Here is a 15,772-nt window from a genome sequence, read left to right as displayed (position 1 = left end):
AACATACAGTGTATTTTATAAAAAAAAAAAAAAAAAAAAAAAAAAGAGAACTTTCTACACTTCTGTATAAATTTGGTTGTTGAAACTGTAAATACAAATATACAAAGCAAAATGTAGATTAGAAATCAGAAATTTTACTTAAAAATGCATGCAGAATCATATCAGTGAAATAGTAGTGGGACACGTTCATATTTACCAACAAATTTAATTATATTCATATTGATTTGCCTCAATTTCTAGACCATACTCCATTATATTTTAGATTTTATGCTTTCTATTAATTTATTGCACAATCCCTGACTACATACTCTATAGTCTTTGACCAAAATCAGAGTAAGCTAAAAAGTAATATGGACATCAGGCTGATTACTGGGGACTAGAATGCTTGGAGGACTGGTTAATGCATTCATGTACTATATGAATGCATTAATATCTCTAAAATTTCAGAATCGTACAATATAAAAATGACAAACAAAAGTGCCAGTATTAATCTAGGCATATTAGCAACAGATACCAAGACGAATTACAAGATTCTATCATTCTAAATCAGCCAGACAATCCAGTCAGTACAATTTATTCTATATTCTCAGCCAAACCATTAACACACAGTGACTGCTTATATCTAAGATGATAATACACAACCAGGTGCTGGACGAAACATGCCATGATCCTCTTCATGATTTCTAAGCCTCACAGCCCAGCAGCTCCATCCTTAAAGTGATGCGTTCATGCCACTCCCAAGGCAGGAAGCGCACGAATCGGGCAAGGAAAGGTGGCTCAAACAAGTTCTTTTTGTGTGTATTGTTGTCAATGTTGCCTTGGAAAATCTGAAGCAGAAAAGAAACCTGGGTGAGTCATGTTACATAAGAAGTTTCGGTTTTATACCTAGATTTGTGATGATCAAACCGCTTTCTTTGGCACAGGAAGCATAACAATGAGTGATATTAATACACAGAGAGCAGCAGTATTAATGCTTCTCATAACAAGAACAATAAGACATAAACTTTTCCTTGTAGCCACAAAGTATACAATGCTCTTCAGTCTTCAGAAATGATCATGATAATAATAATGAGTCGTTATTGGTCATATGCACATTACAGCACAGTGAAATTCTTTTCTCTTCGCATATCCCAGCATGTTAGGAGGTTGGGGTCAGAGCACAGGGTCACCCATGATACGGCGCCCTGGAGCAGAGAGGGTTAAGAGCCTTGCTCCAAGGCCCCACAGTGGCAGCTTTGGACTGCTGGGGCTTGAACCCCTGACCTTCCAATCAATAACCCAAGGCCTGGCAGTGCTATGGACTGAACCCCCGACCTTCTGATCAGTAACCCAGATTTGACAATTTGGCATCAGTGCTGTTGTCTATGAAACATAAGAAGAGAAACAAAAGAAAGAGAACATTCACTAACCTTATCTGCTCTGCTGCTTGCATCTTTTACAATGCTCCATGACTGACCATCATCACTGAATGCAATCTTAAAGGCAGACACAAACTGCACAACGCCAAAGTCTTTTGCTCCCTGAGTGATGATGCCTGTGATTCTTTTAGGCTTCTCCAAGTCCAGCTAATGAAGACAGAACACAAAAGATGGCAAGGCCTTGATAAACAGCAGTGGACCCATGATATAATGTCTGTAAATAAAGGCCAATGTAAAAGGAATGATAAAATTACAAAATACACACTGCACTAATATACTTTGTGCAACAATTCTAACACTTATGGGGCAGACTTACTAAGAGATACACTTTTTACAGACCTCAAAGCAAACAATTGTACTAAACAAAAAAAATGGATATGCAAATGAACCTAATTAACATACAGCTGTTGCAATATAGCATATGCGTTGTATATGTATTGTATACGATCAATATTTATTTTTATGAAACATATCTACTGCACATTTTGAAGGGCGGCACGGTGACACAGTGGGTAGGTTTGGCATCTTACAGCTCCAGGGTCCCTGTTAGTTCCTGAGCTTGTGTTTCTGCTCACCTCAAAAAACATGCATGGAGGTGGATTAACTATGCTACATTGCCCATAGGTGTGAATGAGTGTGTGAATATTTATGCTAATTTTGTCTTGCGATGGACTAACATTCCATGCAGGGTTTATTCCTGCCTTATGCTCAGTGTTCCTGGGATAGACTCCACCATGGTTCATCATGACCCTGACCAGGATAACACGGTGACTGAAGATGAATAAATGAACGAATGAATGAATGAATGAATGAAAGCTTTTAAAAACTTTGACACTAAGGCCAGAGTATGGTAAAAACAACATGGATAGGTTTAGGCAATCAGGCACTACATAACTACTTTTAGTTTGGGTTGCATATTTTTCAATATCTGCCAAAAACTGTATATTAATGCAGAAATATTAATTCGGTCAATGAATATAAAAGATCTATTCTAACTATTTTATTAGTAAGCTATTTCTGTCTGGATAAATCTGAAGAGGTAGTTCACTCACTCATTCCTGGTCACAAAATGCACATGGACATGTGCAGAACATGAGAAACTCTTAGCTCCTTCACTATTCTCATATCTCAGCCCAGCCATGACTCGGTTTCCCAAGAAGCAGCACCCACTTCTCACATGGCCGCTGAGGACTACACTTCCCTCACACGCATGCACTCACCTTCCCCGGAGTTCTGATCGCACACACCTGCAGCCAATCACTTCACCCTCTCACCACAGCTTTTAAGAGACTTTGGATGCAGACATACTTTGCAAAGTAAACGTTCAGCTGACTAGTTTCTCTGTCGTTATCCAAGCCTTCGACCGTGTTTATTGCAAAGTGACTTTGACACTACAGTTGCTGAACCCAGATCTAATAAATCCACACTTGGAATCTCTTGATGATAATGTTACATGCTGTAAACCCGACCTCGATTTCTGCCTTGCCCTGTTTGTTTTGTTTGCATGATCGCCTGACCCCTGCCTGTTTCTCGACTACAAACTTTGTTTACTCCTTTGGATTATACTGCCTGAATCTGCCACCCGCACCTGCTTCCGTATTCCCCATGGTACGTGACAGATTACTTCGCCTCCAAATGGAAGCAGCGGGGTATCCGCGGTGGCATCAAGCCGTTGAAGGCCATGGTCGGATTATTAGCAACCAGAGACAACAGCTAGCAAACCTGACTGAGCAGGTAGCTAGGCTAGCTCAAGCCACGCCGGTCGCTACACCGACGACTGCACATTTTCCTTCTATACCGGCCCTGGAGAAATATGACCGGCCACAGCAGGGAGACAGCACCATCACTACCATGGATCAACTGACGGAGCGATTTCAGATCATCTTTGATCACTCTCCAGACAACAGGGAGACTGGGGAGGAATTACTGACCCTGAAGCAAGGGACACGCTGCATTGCGGATTATGCTTTAGAGTTTTGTACTGTCGCGGCCAGGAGAGGATGGAACCAACCCGCCCTCAAGACTATGTTTCGCCAGGGACTGAATACGGAGATAGTGACAGAACTGGCATGTCGCGATGATCAGCAAACTCTTGACTCACTTAGCCTGGCTCTTCGCCTAGACCGCCTGCTACAGAGCCGCCGCCCAGTACGCAGCGAGGCAGATGTTGCGGTGCAAAGTCTCCCCGCTGAACCCATGCAGCTGGGTCGGGCATGGGTTGACACAGAGGAGAGAGAGAGACGGCGTCACGAGCTTCGTTGCTTCTACTGCGGTGAGGAGAAGCACTTCATACGACAATGCCCTCTCAAGCAAAGCTGTGACGTAGGAGACAACGGCGCGGCTAAGCTACCTCAGCCAGGGTTGAGTTTGGGTCCTTTAACCCAGAGTGCATTTCAATCTGCAATCAAGCCCAAACGCCTGCCACGGAACCCAGCTGCCCAAGCAGCACTTGATCAGCTCAAGAAGGCCTTCACAACCGCTCCCATTATCAAGCACCCACACCCATCCAAACCATTCGTGGTGGAGGTCGACGTATCAGAGACAGGTGTAGGAGCTGTTCTCTCACAGCGTTTCGGAGAGAGGCCCAAACTCCATCCGGTGGCATTCTTTTCACGAAAACTATCACCTGCCGAAAGAAACTACGATGTGGGCAATAGAGAACTCTTGGCTGTTAAGCTAGCCCTGGAAGAATGGCGACACTGGCTGCAGCGAACACCCTTTCGTCATATTCACTGATCACAAAAACCCAATGGTCACTGTTTTTCGCCAGGTTCCAGTTCACCCTGTCATACCGACCCGGATCCAAGAACACTAAGGCTGACGCCCTGTCTCGTCTGGAAAACACCAAGGTTCAGAGGAACCACAAGGAGTACATCATACCCCCTCATGTATTATCAGTGCCCTAGAGTAGGAGCTGGATCAAGCACTAGAGAAAATTCCCCAGTCACAAGTTCCAGAAACATGCCCCTTGGGAAGACGATTCGTGCCTGAATGGCACCGACAGGAACTCGTCATCTGGGCCCACACGGTGGTTGGCACAGGTCACCCAGGGGCACAACGCACCTACCATCTGTTACGGGAGAAGTACTGGTGGCCTAATATGGAGAGGGAGATACACAGAGTGGTGGTGTCATGTTCATCGTGTGCACAGAGTAAGGTACCACAGACACGGCAAGCTCCAACCCCTACCCGTACCAGAACACCCATGGTCACATATATCTATTGACTTTGTTACAGATCTACCCAAGTCCCAAGGTAACACAACCATTCTGGTAACGGTGGACCGCTTTTCAAAGTCAGTAAGGTTCGTTCCACTACACGCCCTGCCCACCGCATTCATGACAGCCGAATTACTATTTCAGCATGTATTCAGGTACTTCGGCATCCCGGAGGAAATAGTCTGTGATCGAGGACCTCAATTCACATCCAGGGTATGGTCCAGTTTTATGGAAAAAATGGGGATCACAGTCAATCTCACATCTGGTTATCATCCACAAGCTAACGGCCAAGTGGAACGAGTCAAACAGGAACTAGGCCAGTTCCTTAGGACATTCTGTGCCTCTAACCCCGAGGATTGGAGCAGATTCCTTCCGTGGGCCGAATATGCTCAAAATTCACTATGACACTCAGCCACGGGTCTCACTCCATTTCAGTGCGTACTAGGCTACCAGCCCCCACTGTTTCCTTGGAATGCGACTCCCACGGAATCACCAGCAGTGGATCAGTGGTTCCAGAGGAGCGAACAAGTTTGGTCCAACACACACCAGTGCCTGAGACAGATGGCACACACATACAAATGTAGAGCTAATCACCGCCACAGTGAGCATCCACATTACCAGCCCGGCGATAGGGTTTGGTTATCCACAAGGGACTTGAGACAACCACATGGCTGCAAAAAACTCACCCCAAGATACATGGGGCCATTCAAGATCCTCAAACAAATCAGTGAGGTTACCTACCATCTGGAATTACCTTGACACAGCCGCATAGCCCCCTCCTTCAACGTCTCTTAAGCCCGTCATCACAGGACCTCTAGCCACGGAGGTGCCCTCCGAAACCCCTCTTATACCACTGGAGATCAATGGGCAACCTGCATACCTGATCAAGAATATCCTCAACTCTAGGCGCAGGAGAAGTAAGCTGGAATATTTAGTTGAGTGGGAGGGCTACGGACCAGAAGAACAATGCTGGATTCCGACACAAGACATGCTGGACCCACAGCTCAGCAAGGACTTCCATGCAGCTCACCCTGAACTTCCAGGTCCACAGGGGAGACCCAGAAAGAGAACTCTGCTCCCGGAGTGAGCCCTTTGGGGGGGGGGGGGGGGGTTTCTGTCATATCTCAGCCCAGCTATGACTCGGTTTCCCAAGAAGCAACACACAATTCTAACATGGCCGCTGAGGACTACACTTCCCACACACACATGCGCTCACCTTCCCCGGAGTTCTGATCACACACACCTGCAGCCAATCACTTCGCCCTCTCACCACAGCTTTTAAGAGACTTTGGATGCAGACATACTTTGTGAAGTAAACGTTCAGCTGACTAGTTTCTCTGTCGTTATCCAAGCCTTCTACCATGTTTATTGCAAAGTGACGTTGACCATTGTTTACGTTCCCGACCTCGATTTCTGCCTTGCCCTGTTTGTTTTGTTTGCATGATCGCCTGACCCCTGCTTGTTTCTCGACTACGAACTTTGTTTACTCCTCTAGATTATACTGCCTGCATCTGCTGCCTGCATCTGCTTCCGTATTCTCCACGGTACGTGACAACTATGGTGATCGCCACCCTGTATTTGGGCTTTAGGAGGGACCAGCTCATAAATGCATATATAATGGGGCAAAACTACGATGGAACTAGGTAACCACTATGAAACTAACAGGAACGTGTGTTAGGAGGAGTGAGTAATGTGAGAGATGTCTTGACCTGGTTGAGTTTAACAGGTGAATCCAGCAATATATGATTAAATAAATAAATAAATGACCAAGGCCATTAGATTTGCAATACAGCAATACAATTGTTTTGTTTTGCCTTTTTAATGTGAACTTAAAGGCTTAAAAGTAGCACTAGTCACCTGAAGCCACTCAGTGCGGTTGTTGCTGGCTGGGGACCAGGCGTTGGTTTTGCCCTGCTTGTCCAGGCGAGCATAGTGTGGAAGCCATGTAAACGCATCTATGCCCCAGGTGCGGAAAGCGCTGGATGCCGACAGCTGGTTGTCTGAGATAAGACGAGACTTCATACCCAGGGACTCAGTGCAGCCTACAGCACTGGAGTAGACTGTAACCAGAAAGATGAAAGAGGAGGGACAATGATAAATATGCTGGCAAAATGCAAAGAATAACACAGTAATGAAATAGCACATGAAAGGGAGAGATCAATTTCAGCTAAAGCCTGGGAGTAAGAAGTAATGGATAGAGATAAATATGAGAATAGAAAAAAATAGTATGTATAAAGTAACAAAACATTGAATATAGGGCATGAAATACAAAGAAAACACTGAAAGATAATAAAATAAATAAATGTAATAATAAATAATAAATGAAGCAAAGTAAAACACACACACACACACACACACACACACCACATACACGTGTATATGACATTTAATCTATTTAGCAAGTGAGTTTTTAGTCCAGGCTTTTGCATCATGCATTTAAAAAAAAAAATTGGAGGCTATAACATGACTCTTAAACTGTCTTTTAAAAATTCTAGATGCTAGTAAAAGTGAGTGGCATATATTGCAGTCATTCTGCTCAAAGAAAACATGATTTTTTTAATCAGTCATCTGAATTACCATTGAGTTCACAGCCAACCAGCTCCAGCCGCAGAGTACATGCTGTGCGGCACACCACAGGGACGATGCGAATGTACTGAGCCACAATTGGGGGGTCAAACAGGTTTGTCTTGGTGCTTTCATTATCGGTGTTCCCAATAAACACCTGCAGGAATGTAAGACAGATGTAAATACCAAACTAAACCACAGAAAAAAATAGAAAGAGTAATGCATTATCTATGCTACTCACCTTGTCTTTCCTCTGGCCAGAAGTTCTGTACATCATGTACATTTTGCCATCAAAGCTGGATGCAACCTTGAAGGACTTGATAAACTCGGATGTGCCCATGCGACTGGCTCCTTGTGTGATGATGCCAGTGAGACGCATCTTCTTCTGTAGATCGATCTGAAAGAACAGTCATGGTTAAGAAAACAAATCCTATCTAAAATGCATTCAGTTTTTGGATAAGTAGCGTAAATTATTATGCGAGACCACAGATTGTCCCAGTGATATTTCTAACAACCTCAAGCCAAGGGTTCTTGTCATTGGGGTCTGAACTCCAAGCGTTGACGAAACCCTGGTTGTTGAGGCGGGCAAGTTCAGGTCCCCAGCGCTGCAATCCAAGTATGCCAAAGTGCACAGAGGAGGCAGAGATCTGGGACTCGACTATTCCCCCTTCCTCCATTCCTAACAAAGAGATACAGCCTGCCACAGGAATTGAGACAGATTAGCTCCACATCTATACTGTGATACAGTCCCTTCTGAAAGTTTTGGAACAGCAAGGCCATTTCTATTGTTTTCGCTATACATTGAAGACATTTGAGTTTGAGATTAAAAGATAAATATGAGGTTATAGATCCGAATTTCAGCTTTCATTTCCTGATAATTACATCTAGATGTGTTAAACATCTTAAAACATGCCACCTTTAGTGGCAGACCACCCAATTTGTAGGTGAGAAAAAGTATAGGAACAGATAGTCTTTAAGTAAATTAAAGTAAATAACATTTAATATTTGTTTGCATATCCCTTGGTTACAATAACTGCATCAATGACATGACCAAACTGTTGCATTTTTCTTTTGTGTTGCTTTTACAGGCTAGGTTTTCTATGTTTTGCATCATGAGCAGATCCATTCTTTCTCACCAATTTGGCCTTTCCATCACTTTGGTAGAGGTTAATTTTGGGTCCAGAACTTTTGTGGCTCATCTCTGTATTTCTTTGCAAATCTGGCCTTCTGAGTCTTACTGCACATGAGTGGTTTGCATCTTGTGGTATGGCCTTTATGTTTCTACACTTGAAGTCTTCTTTGAATGATGGATTGTGATACCTTCACCCTTGTCCTGTGAAGGTTGCTGGTGATGTCACTGACTTCTTCACAGCTCTCACTGTGTTTCTGTCATGCTGTTGTTTTCCTTGGCCGACCTGTTCCATGTCTGGATGTTAGTACACCAGTGGTTTCTTTCTTTTTCAGGACATGCCAAATTGTTGTACTGGCTATGCCCAAAACTTGTGCAATGGCTCTGTTAGATTTTCCCTATTTTCTCTGCTTCAAAATCTCTTGCTTTTCTCCCACAGACAGCTCTCTGGCCTTCATGTTGGTTTAACCTTTTTAACAACAAATGCAGTCTTCACAGGCTAAAACTAGGGCTCAAACCAAGAGTATACATTCAGCGCTGTTAATTCTTTAATCAATTTAACAGGGCACACCTTGGCAGTAAGAAACTCCTATCAGTCACCTGTTCCAATATTTTTGATCACATAAAAATAGGTGGGTTCAAACAAACGGTGCCAGGTTCTAAGTTGGTTAAGATATCTAGATGTAAATATGAGGAAATGGAAGCAAAAAATTCTGATCTGTCTTCTCATAATAAGCTTTTGATCTCAAACCCAAATGTCTTCAATATACAGTGAAAAAAAATAGAATTGGCTTTGCTGTTCCAATACTTTTGGAGGAGACTGTATATAGTATAAAGCAATGCTTTGGGTGTTGTATAGTCTTCGAAAATAAACTAAAGATGCTGTATAACTATCTGACTCCTTTACAAATACAACTACATCTACTACTACTACTACTACTAATAATAATAATAATAATAATAATAATACATTTTTAGCTATTGGAACAATAACTTTTAATAATGCTGGTCATTAACTACCAGGGACCATTGTGTGAGAAATGTTCTAGTAACATTGTGAAGCAACAAATTGCATGTTTATGGAGCATGACACAAATTTTATTTTTGTGACATTAAAGAAACATTCAGGGAAATTATTCATGTGGAACTTTTTACACCTAATAAAATACAAGATAAATATAGGGAAAATGCAATCTATGGTACATCCATGAGCATCATTATTCGAATACTGATCAGTACTATGCTTACTTAGCTGGCATTGCTTCCCTACATAGGGAGAAGGGCACTGGCACGTGTAGTCTCCATCCAGGTCACGACATACGCCTCCATTCTTACAAGGCTGGTTATCACAGTCATTCACATCTGTAAAATTGTGAGTTATCTTATTTCATTTAAAAGTAGCTTGTAAGGCAGTATTCTGTAAGGCAAAGATTTTGTTCACACAAAATAACTGCATGAGTTATGTGATAGTGCATTCTCTGAGTTACCCACTTTTAAACTTCTCTCTAGGGTTATTTAATCAGGTCAGCTATGGGTACGACTATATATATACGGTGAGTAAGCGATGAGTGAGAGCGGTGCAAAGCAGACACTGTGTGCTTTTGCAGATGGATGCAGGTGCCCCACCTTCCTGTAAATGAGTTTATGATCTCCTGGGACAGTGTACTATCTGGTTCAGATGGACAATCTCTACTGTACACGAAACATCTAGAAAGCTTACAATGGGCTGTAGTGCTGTATGCTTGAGAAAGGCAAACATTCACCAGGTTCCTGAATCTAATGAGAATTTGGGCTCGCAAATCTTTTCTCTTTACACTTTATAACAGGTGGTCATATATTTAATGACTGTTTTTAAACAGGCACCACTGTAGGAATGTGGTCACGAACAGAGGAAAGTCTGGGAATGCACAGCGCAAGGTCATGACCTCAGATAAAACCTGGGGCAATCACTGGCAATGCAACATCTGCAGAAGGCATGATTGGAGTAGAGATACCAGATAAAACCTATTAAAAGTGTGCTTTAAACAGAATTAAGAAGATGACATTCTGTGTTTCACTTGGCCCAAGGTAAGGCTAAACTATAAAAATCAATGACACGTAGATCCCTACATGGAGAAAATTGCCTTTTGGTATATTTTACATCATCAGGAGTTGTTGATGGAGAAGTGAAGCCTAATTTGGAAATGTAGAGGAAGTGAAGTTTCCATGACTAACAATGTTAAAGACTATTCTTACCTAATTCTGAGCATGAAGAACTCAATGTATACATGAATGCATCTACTTTATTATGCATAAAGTTTAGACTGCAATTTTTTTCCCCCTCACACAAAAAAAAGAGGCTTTATAAGGCCATTCAGCTGCATGGGAAGAGATGTTCTCCCACACACACACACACACACACACACACACACACACACTGGAGGCACTGAGGCAGACAAGCAGCAAATTGGGAGAAAAAGAGGGGCTCGGACAAGCTCTAAAGTAAATTTCTTTGCCATTTTAATTACTTTTTAAAATAATTTTATTATTTAATACAACTGTCCAAATGTCCAAGAATCCTTACTCTAGATAATTCGCCGCTCAAATAAAAAAACAAATCTGTGTAATCTGTTTTATTATGCTGAATACTTATTTGTCAGTGAATAAATACATCTATTTTTTAGAGTGAATTTGCAAGCTATAGGCTGCTATTAGAAAAAATGACAGTAAACAAAATCTCCATTTTATCTTACGACAGTGCTTGGTTTATTTGTGCAATTTGTTTATCACTTCAAATGACACACATATTAAAGACCTATCTCCTTTATACCTTTGCATATCAATTTAAAATGGAATTCCACCAGCTTTTTATGGAACTCCAGAAAACCTTGTAAGCTTCCAACAATACAATATGTGCATATACACTACCTGGCACCTCAGACCAGAAAGCAGGACTTCTGTCATTATTCTGTGTTTTTTCAAGTAGCCAAAATACATTCCCTTCTAGAAACTTGATTCAATATAAACGGATTAAAAATGTTTTACAATATGCTCTAGTTCACATTTTTTCTATTGTTTGTTTTCCTGTAATTTCCAGTAGTCACCACTAAGTGGCAGTATGCTCTGGAACTAACCAGTATAAGCAAAAAAAAAAAAAAAAAGCCTGTTGTGCTCTGAAGAAGACAGGCTGTATTTATCATAGGCTTAAGAGTCTGCAGTCCAAAACAAAACACCAAAAGACCCTAATCTACCTTTATGCTTCTCATCAGCACCAACCACTCTGTGCCAAAAACTCCTAAGAGGATTGATGGGACCTGAAAACAGCTTGGGCTCAAGCCCAGATCAGCTTCCCACGTGCGCAAACACGTAGTGACAAACACTTAATTTGGGTCAGAGGTGTTTCTGAAGAAGAGAAAAAACTGTCTATACGATGGAGACTACTGGACATCAAAAGTATTATTTATATTGAATACTATGTATTGCTTTAGAAGATTTTCCTGGATGTTGTCAAAGTTTTCCAGGAACTCACTAAATCTCTCCATTATATTTAAAGTAAAGGTTCTGGAACCTTCTGGATGGCCAAAAGCCCAGACTGGGATATGCTACTATAAAAACCTCTTAAGAGTTGATTAGAGCTTGAGTAATTACACTGACGCTATAGCAGCTGACCTGTCTAATGCTAAGGCTCTGTCACTGCCAGCAGTGGGGAGAGCAAAAGACATATTAAAATATGGGTAGAATTTAATAGGGATATTTGATACAGTGAATGCTCTATTACAATACAATGGCTAATGACATTTAAAAAAAAAAAAATTAGTAATAATTTTAATAATTAGTAATCATTAGTATTTAATAATTTGTAAACTTTAATCATTTTAATATCTAAAAATAACTATTTACATTGCTTGCTACACTTTAGAATAATAATTTAAAAAATGAATATACAGAATATACTGTATGTACAGTGCAATTATAATAAACGTTGTTGTTTTTTTTAAATGCCACAATGCCTGACAGTCCTACTTTAATTAAATTCCGGACTTTCCTTAAGTATACACACCAGATTGGGGGCTTATTTCCTATGTTTTGTACTTTATTTCAGAAGTGTCTATGGAATATTTGAATCTATGTTTAAAATCACATTTAGAGATCTTCTCCTTCCTAGCGTTATTCCCACGCTATGGTAGGGTCCGTTTAGATTTTGATTTGGCACAGGTTTCACGCCAAAATCCCTCCCATTTTCTCCGGGCTTAGGACCAGCACTGAGTATAACCCAGTGGCTGGAGATCCCTCCCCAGGAATCGAACCTGGGCCACGGCAGTGAGAGCATGGGATCCTTAGCAGCTGGAACACCAGAGAACTCCACATTTAGCTATCATAAAGGGGGAAAAACAGAGCCCAGACAAGCCGAGACTGAGACAAAGACAAGGCAAGACTGGAAAATAATACCAACGCCTATTATTTAAAAACTACCCGTAGTGCTCTCTAACCACAAGTGTACATTCTACATCCTGGGTGCGTCTGTTTTACAATGATTATAGCTCCAGATTGGCCGCTGAACAACACAAACTGGAATAAATACTATGACAACATAAATGCTCTTGCTGTGGCCGGCTTGGAGAAGAGTGTCAAGAGAATACTGCTGATTTCAGAACTGTGACACAATTTGATTGTTGATGAACTATAAGTGATGTTAACACACACTTCTTCAGCACCAATATAATAAATAAAGCACAAACAACATAAGTAATGATTTGAGTGCCTATTGATGCAATTTGCTATAGGAAAATCCTTGGGGAAATCCTTAAATAAGTCTCAAATATGAATATATGTGAGCACTATGTAGTTCCAGTCCACGGAGCATATGATATCTTTGTACACTTTTTTGACCACAAGCTTCAGAATGTTGAAGGATGCAAATGAGTGGTAAGTGAGATAATCTTTAAAATGAGATAATTTCACATTTGCTGAAGGGCTACTGGACAAAAAAGGTTTCCTCCTTAAATGGCCATGTTTACTGACTATACATACCAGACTCATTTTACTTGCGCAACAAGCATTTCAATGTACATATGTCTTGACTGTGTAAAGTATACATAAACTTGGCTTAACTTGACTTGGCAAATGCAAGGCAAATTGTAAATTACATGACTAGTGCTACTGTATGTACTCCTGCCATCCTGGTCAGTACACCTGCTTATTATAATAAGATGGCATACTCACTGATTTGGCAGTTGACGCCCTCAAATCCAGACTGGCATTTGCAAACATAGCCATTAAAAACGTCTCCCCGTCTGGAGTTTGCAATCGCCTCACACTCGCCATCATTTTTACATGGGTTAGGGCTGCATGGACCTGACAGGACACATTTGTGGACGTGTCTAAAACTTGCGTATTTCATTAAATACTGTTATCACATATATTTAATCACATAAACATGACGTGACCATTACCATTCTCTTTGGCAGTACAGGTGTCTCCTGCAAATCCTTCAGCACAGATACAGACAAAAGGTTCCTCTCCTACGCCAGTCACACATGTCCCACCATTGTGGCACCAGTTCACCTCACAGTAGTCTCCTACAAGGACATGAGAATTGAACTCATTTTGGAGTTAAAGCAGGAGCTGAGTACTCTTTTGACATGTTTTCGGAAGGGATTGACTGGTCCTGAATGTTAAGTTTTGCGGGAGAATAAAAAGCGAACAGGAGGGGAAAGTTTTTCAAGCTGTTCAATTAGAGGAGGACAGTACAAAAAGGGGCCCAAGCTGTGAGCAGCATGTCCAATGGGGCTGCTGTATCTGTAAACACTGATGTAAACAACAGGCAGCAATCATGTATTAATTATTACTGAGTATTCATGCTTTAATACTGAAAAAAGCAAGGAAGTGGATAGCTTTCAGTAGTGATGCTGGTAATTGGCTGTTTTAGGGAATACGAGAGAATTTGTGTCAAATTTCAAGACTCAGTTTTATGCCTATAAAAACCAAACCTAAAGATGGACAAGTTACACAACACATGCTGGGAAGTTGGTAGGAAGGAGAAGTGTATACCATCTGAGCTTTATAAGGTTACAGTACAGGAAAGCCATACATATGTTACACAACATAAACATATATAAAATGACAGAGCACACGATGGCAACTGAAATATTATTACAATGGAGTGCAACAATGTTTGTAATTATATACAAATATATATATGTATGTATATATATATATATATATCACATTTTAAGGAATATCATATCAGAAAAAAGATTAAAAGTAAATATATTAAATCACTTTAAATACTACATTTAATTTAGCTACCTCATGGTCTGATGAGCCAATAATGCAATATTCAGCAAAACAGAGAATAAAAACTAGAGCACAAAATACATGACATAAAACACAATCAAAAACTGATACTGACTAGCTAATGACTTACCATCGACACTCCAAACACAGCAAATAATGAGACTTGAAAGGATAAAACTAGAGGAGCGATGGACACTTCTCAGCCTCATATTGTTTCAGCCCTGACAGTTTCTTTCCACTGACGTCCCTCCAGGGTTTATTTTGCCAAGAAGTGTGGAACAAATATATGGACTGGAGTAAGGATTAACTCTGTGGACTGGAGGTGGGATTAACTCTGTGGACTGGAGTTGGGATTAAATCTGTGGACTGGAGTTGGGATTAAATCTGTGGATCGGAGTAAAGAATAAATCTACACTCACCGACCACTTTATTAGGAACACCTGTACGCCTGCACATTCATGCAGTTATCTTATATTGATGTGTTGTGCATTCTGGGATGCTTTTCTGTTCACCACTGTTGTAAAGAGTGATTATTAGAGTTACTATAGACTTCCTGTCAACTCATACATGTCTGGTTATTCTCCTCTGATCTCTGTCATCAACAAGGTGTTTCAGCCTGCAGACTTTCTGCACACAGAATGCTTTTTGTTTTTTGTACCATTCTGTGTAAACACTAGAGACTGTGTGCATGAAATTCCCAGGAGATTGGCAGTTTCTGAGATACTCAAACCAGCCTTTCTGGTACCAACATCCATGGAAAATCAAAATCACATAACATTTTTTCTTCATTGCGACGTTTGATTATTAACTGAATAACTGAATAAACTGAACTTGTCCTGTATCTGCATGATTTTTTATATTTTTTTGCATTTTTTTGTGTGTGTGCTGCTGCCACACAATTGGCTAATTAGATAACTGCATGAATGTGCAGATGTACAGGTGTTCCTAATAAAGTGGCCGGTGAGTGTATGGACTGTAGTAAAGAAAGAAATGTATTAAAGGTGAAGAAAAAAACTGTGGACTGGGCAATGGAATAAATCTGGAGCCTGGAATAAAGAACTCTGAAGAAATCTGTGAAACATGGTTGGCGGTACAAATTTATAGTGTTATAACTTCACTGTCCAATGACAGCGCATTGTAGAAACAAAAGACAACATGAAGTGCCA

At 40.9% G+C, this 15,772-nt stretch overlaps 1 protein-coding gene across 1 annotated transcript; it reads right to left on the bottom strand.

Annotated features, from left to right (window-relative positions):
* Positions 1–24: 24 nt before the first annotated feature.
* On the bottom strand, positions 25–14,861 carry mfge8a (milk fat globule EGF and factor V/VIII domain containing a). Its single transcript, XM_053616883.1, has 10 exons — positions 14,737–14,861; positions 13,763–13,888; positions 13,533–13,664; positions 9,579–9,692; positions 7,717–7,898; positions 7,443–7,598; positions 7,214–7,358; positions 6,494–6,696; positions 1,410–1,565; positions 25–827 (listed from the first exon to the last, which is right to left on the bottom strand). The coding sequence occupies exons 1-10, from the start codon at positions 14,813–14,815 to the stop codon at positions 684–686; spliced, it is 1,437 nt and encodes a 478-aa protein (XP_053472858.1). The 5' UTR covers positions 14,816–14,861; the 3' UTR covers positions 25–683.
* Positions 14,862–15,772: the final 911 nt, after the last annotated feature.

Source organism: Ictalurus furcatus, chromosome 27 (genome assembly GCF_023375685.1).
Source record: "Ictalurus furcatus strain D&B chromosome 27, Billie_1.0, whole genome shotgun sequence".
Lineage (NCBI taxonomy): Eukaryota > Metazoa > Chordata > Actinopteri > Siluriformes > Ictaluridae > Ictalurus > Ictalurus furcatus.
Note: the sequence above shows the minus strand (reverse complement) of the source record. Positions and strands in the feature narration are given on the sequence as shown.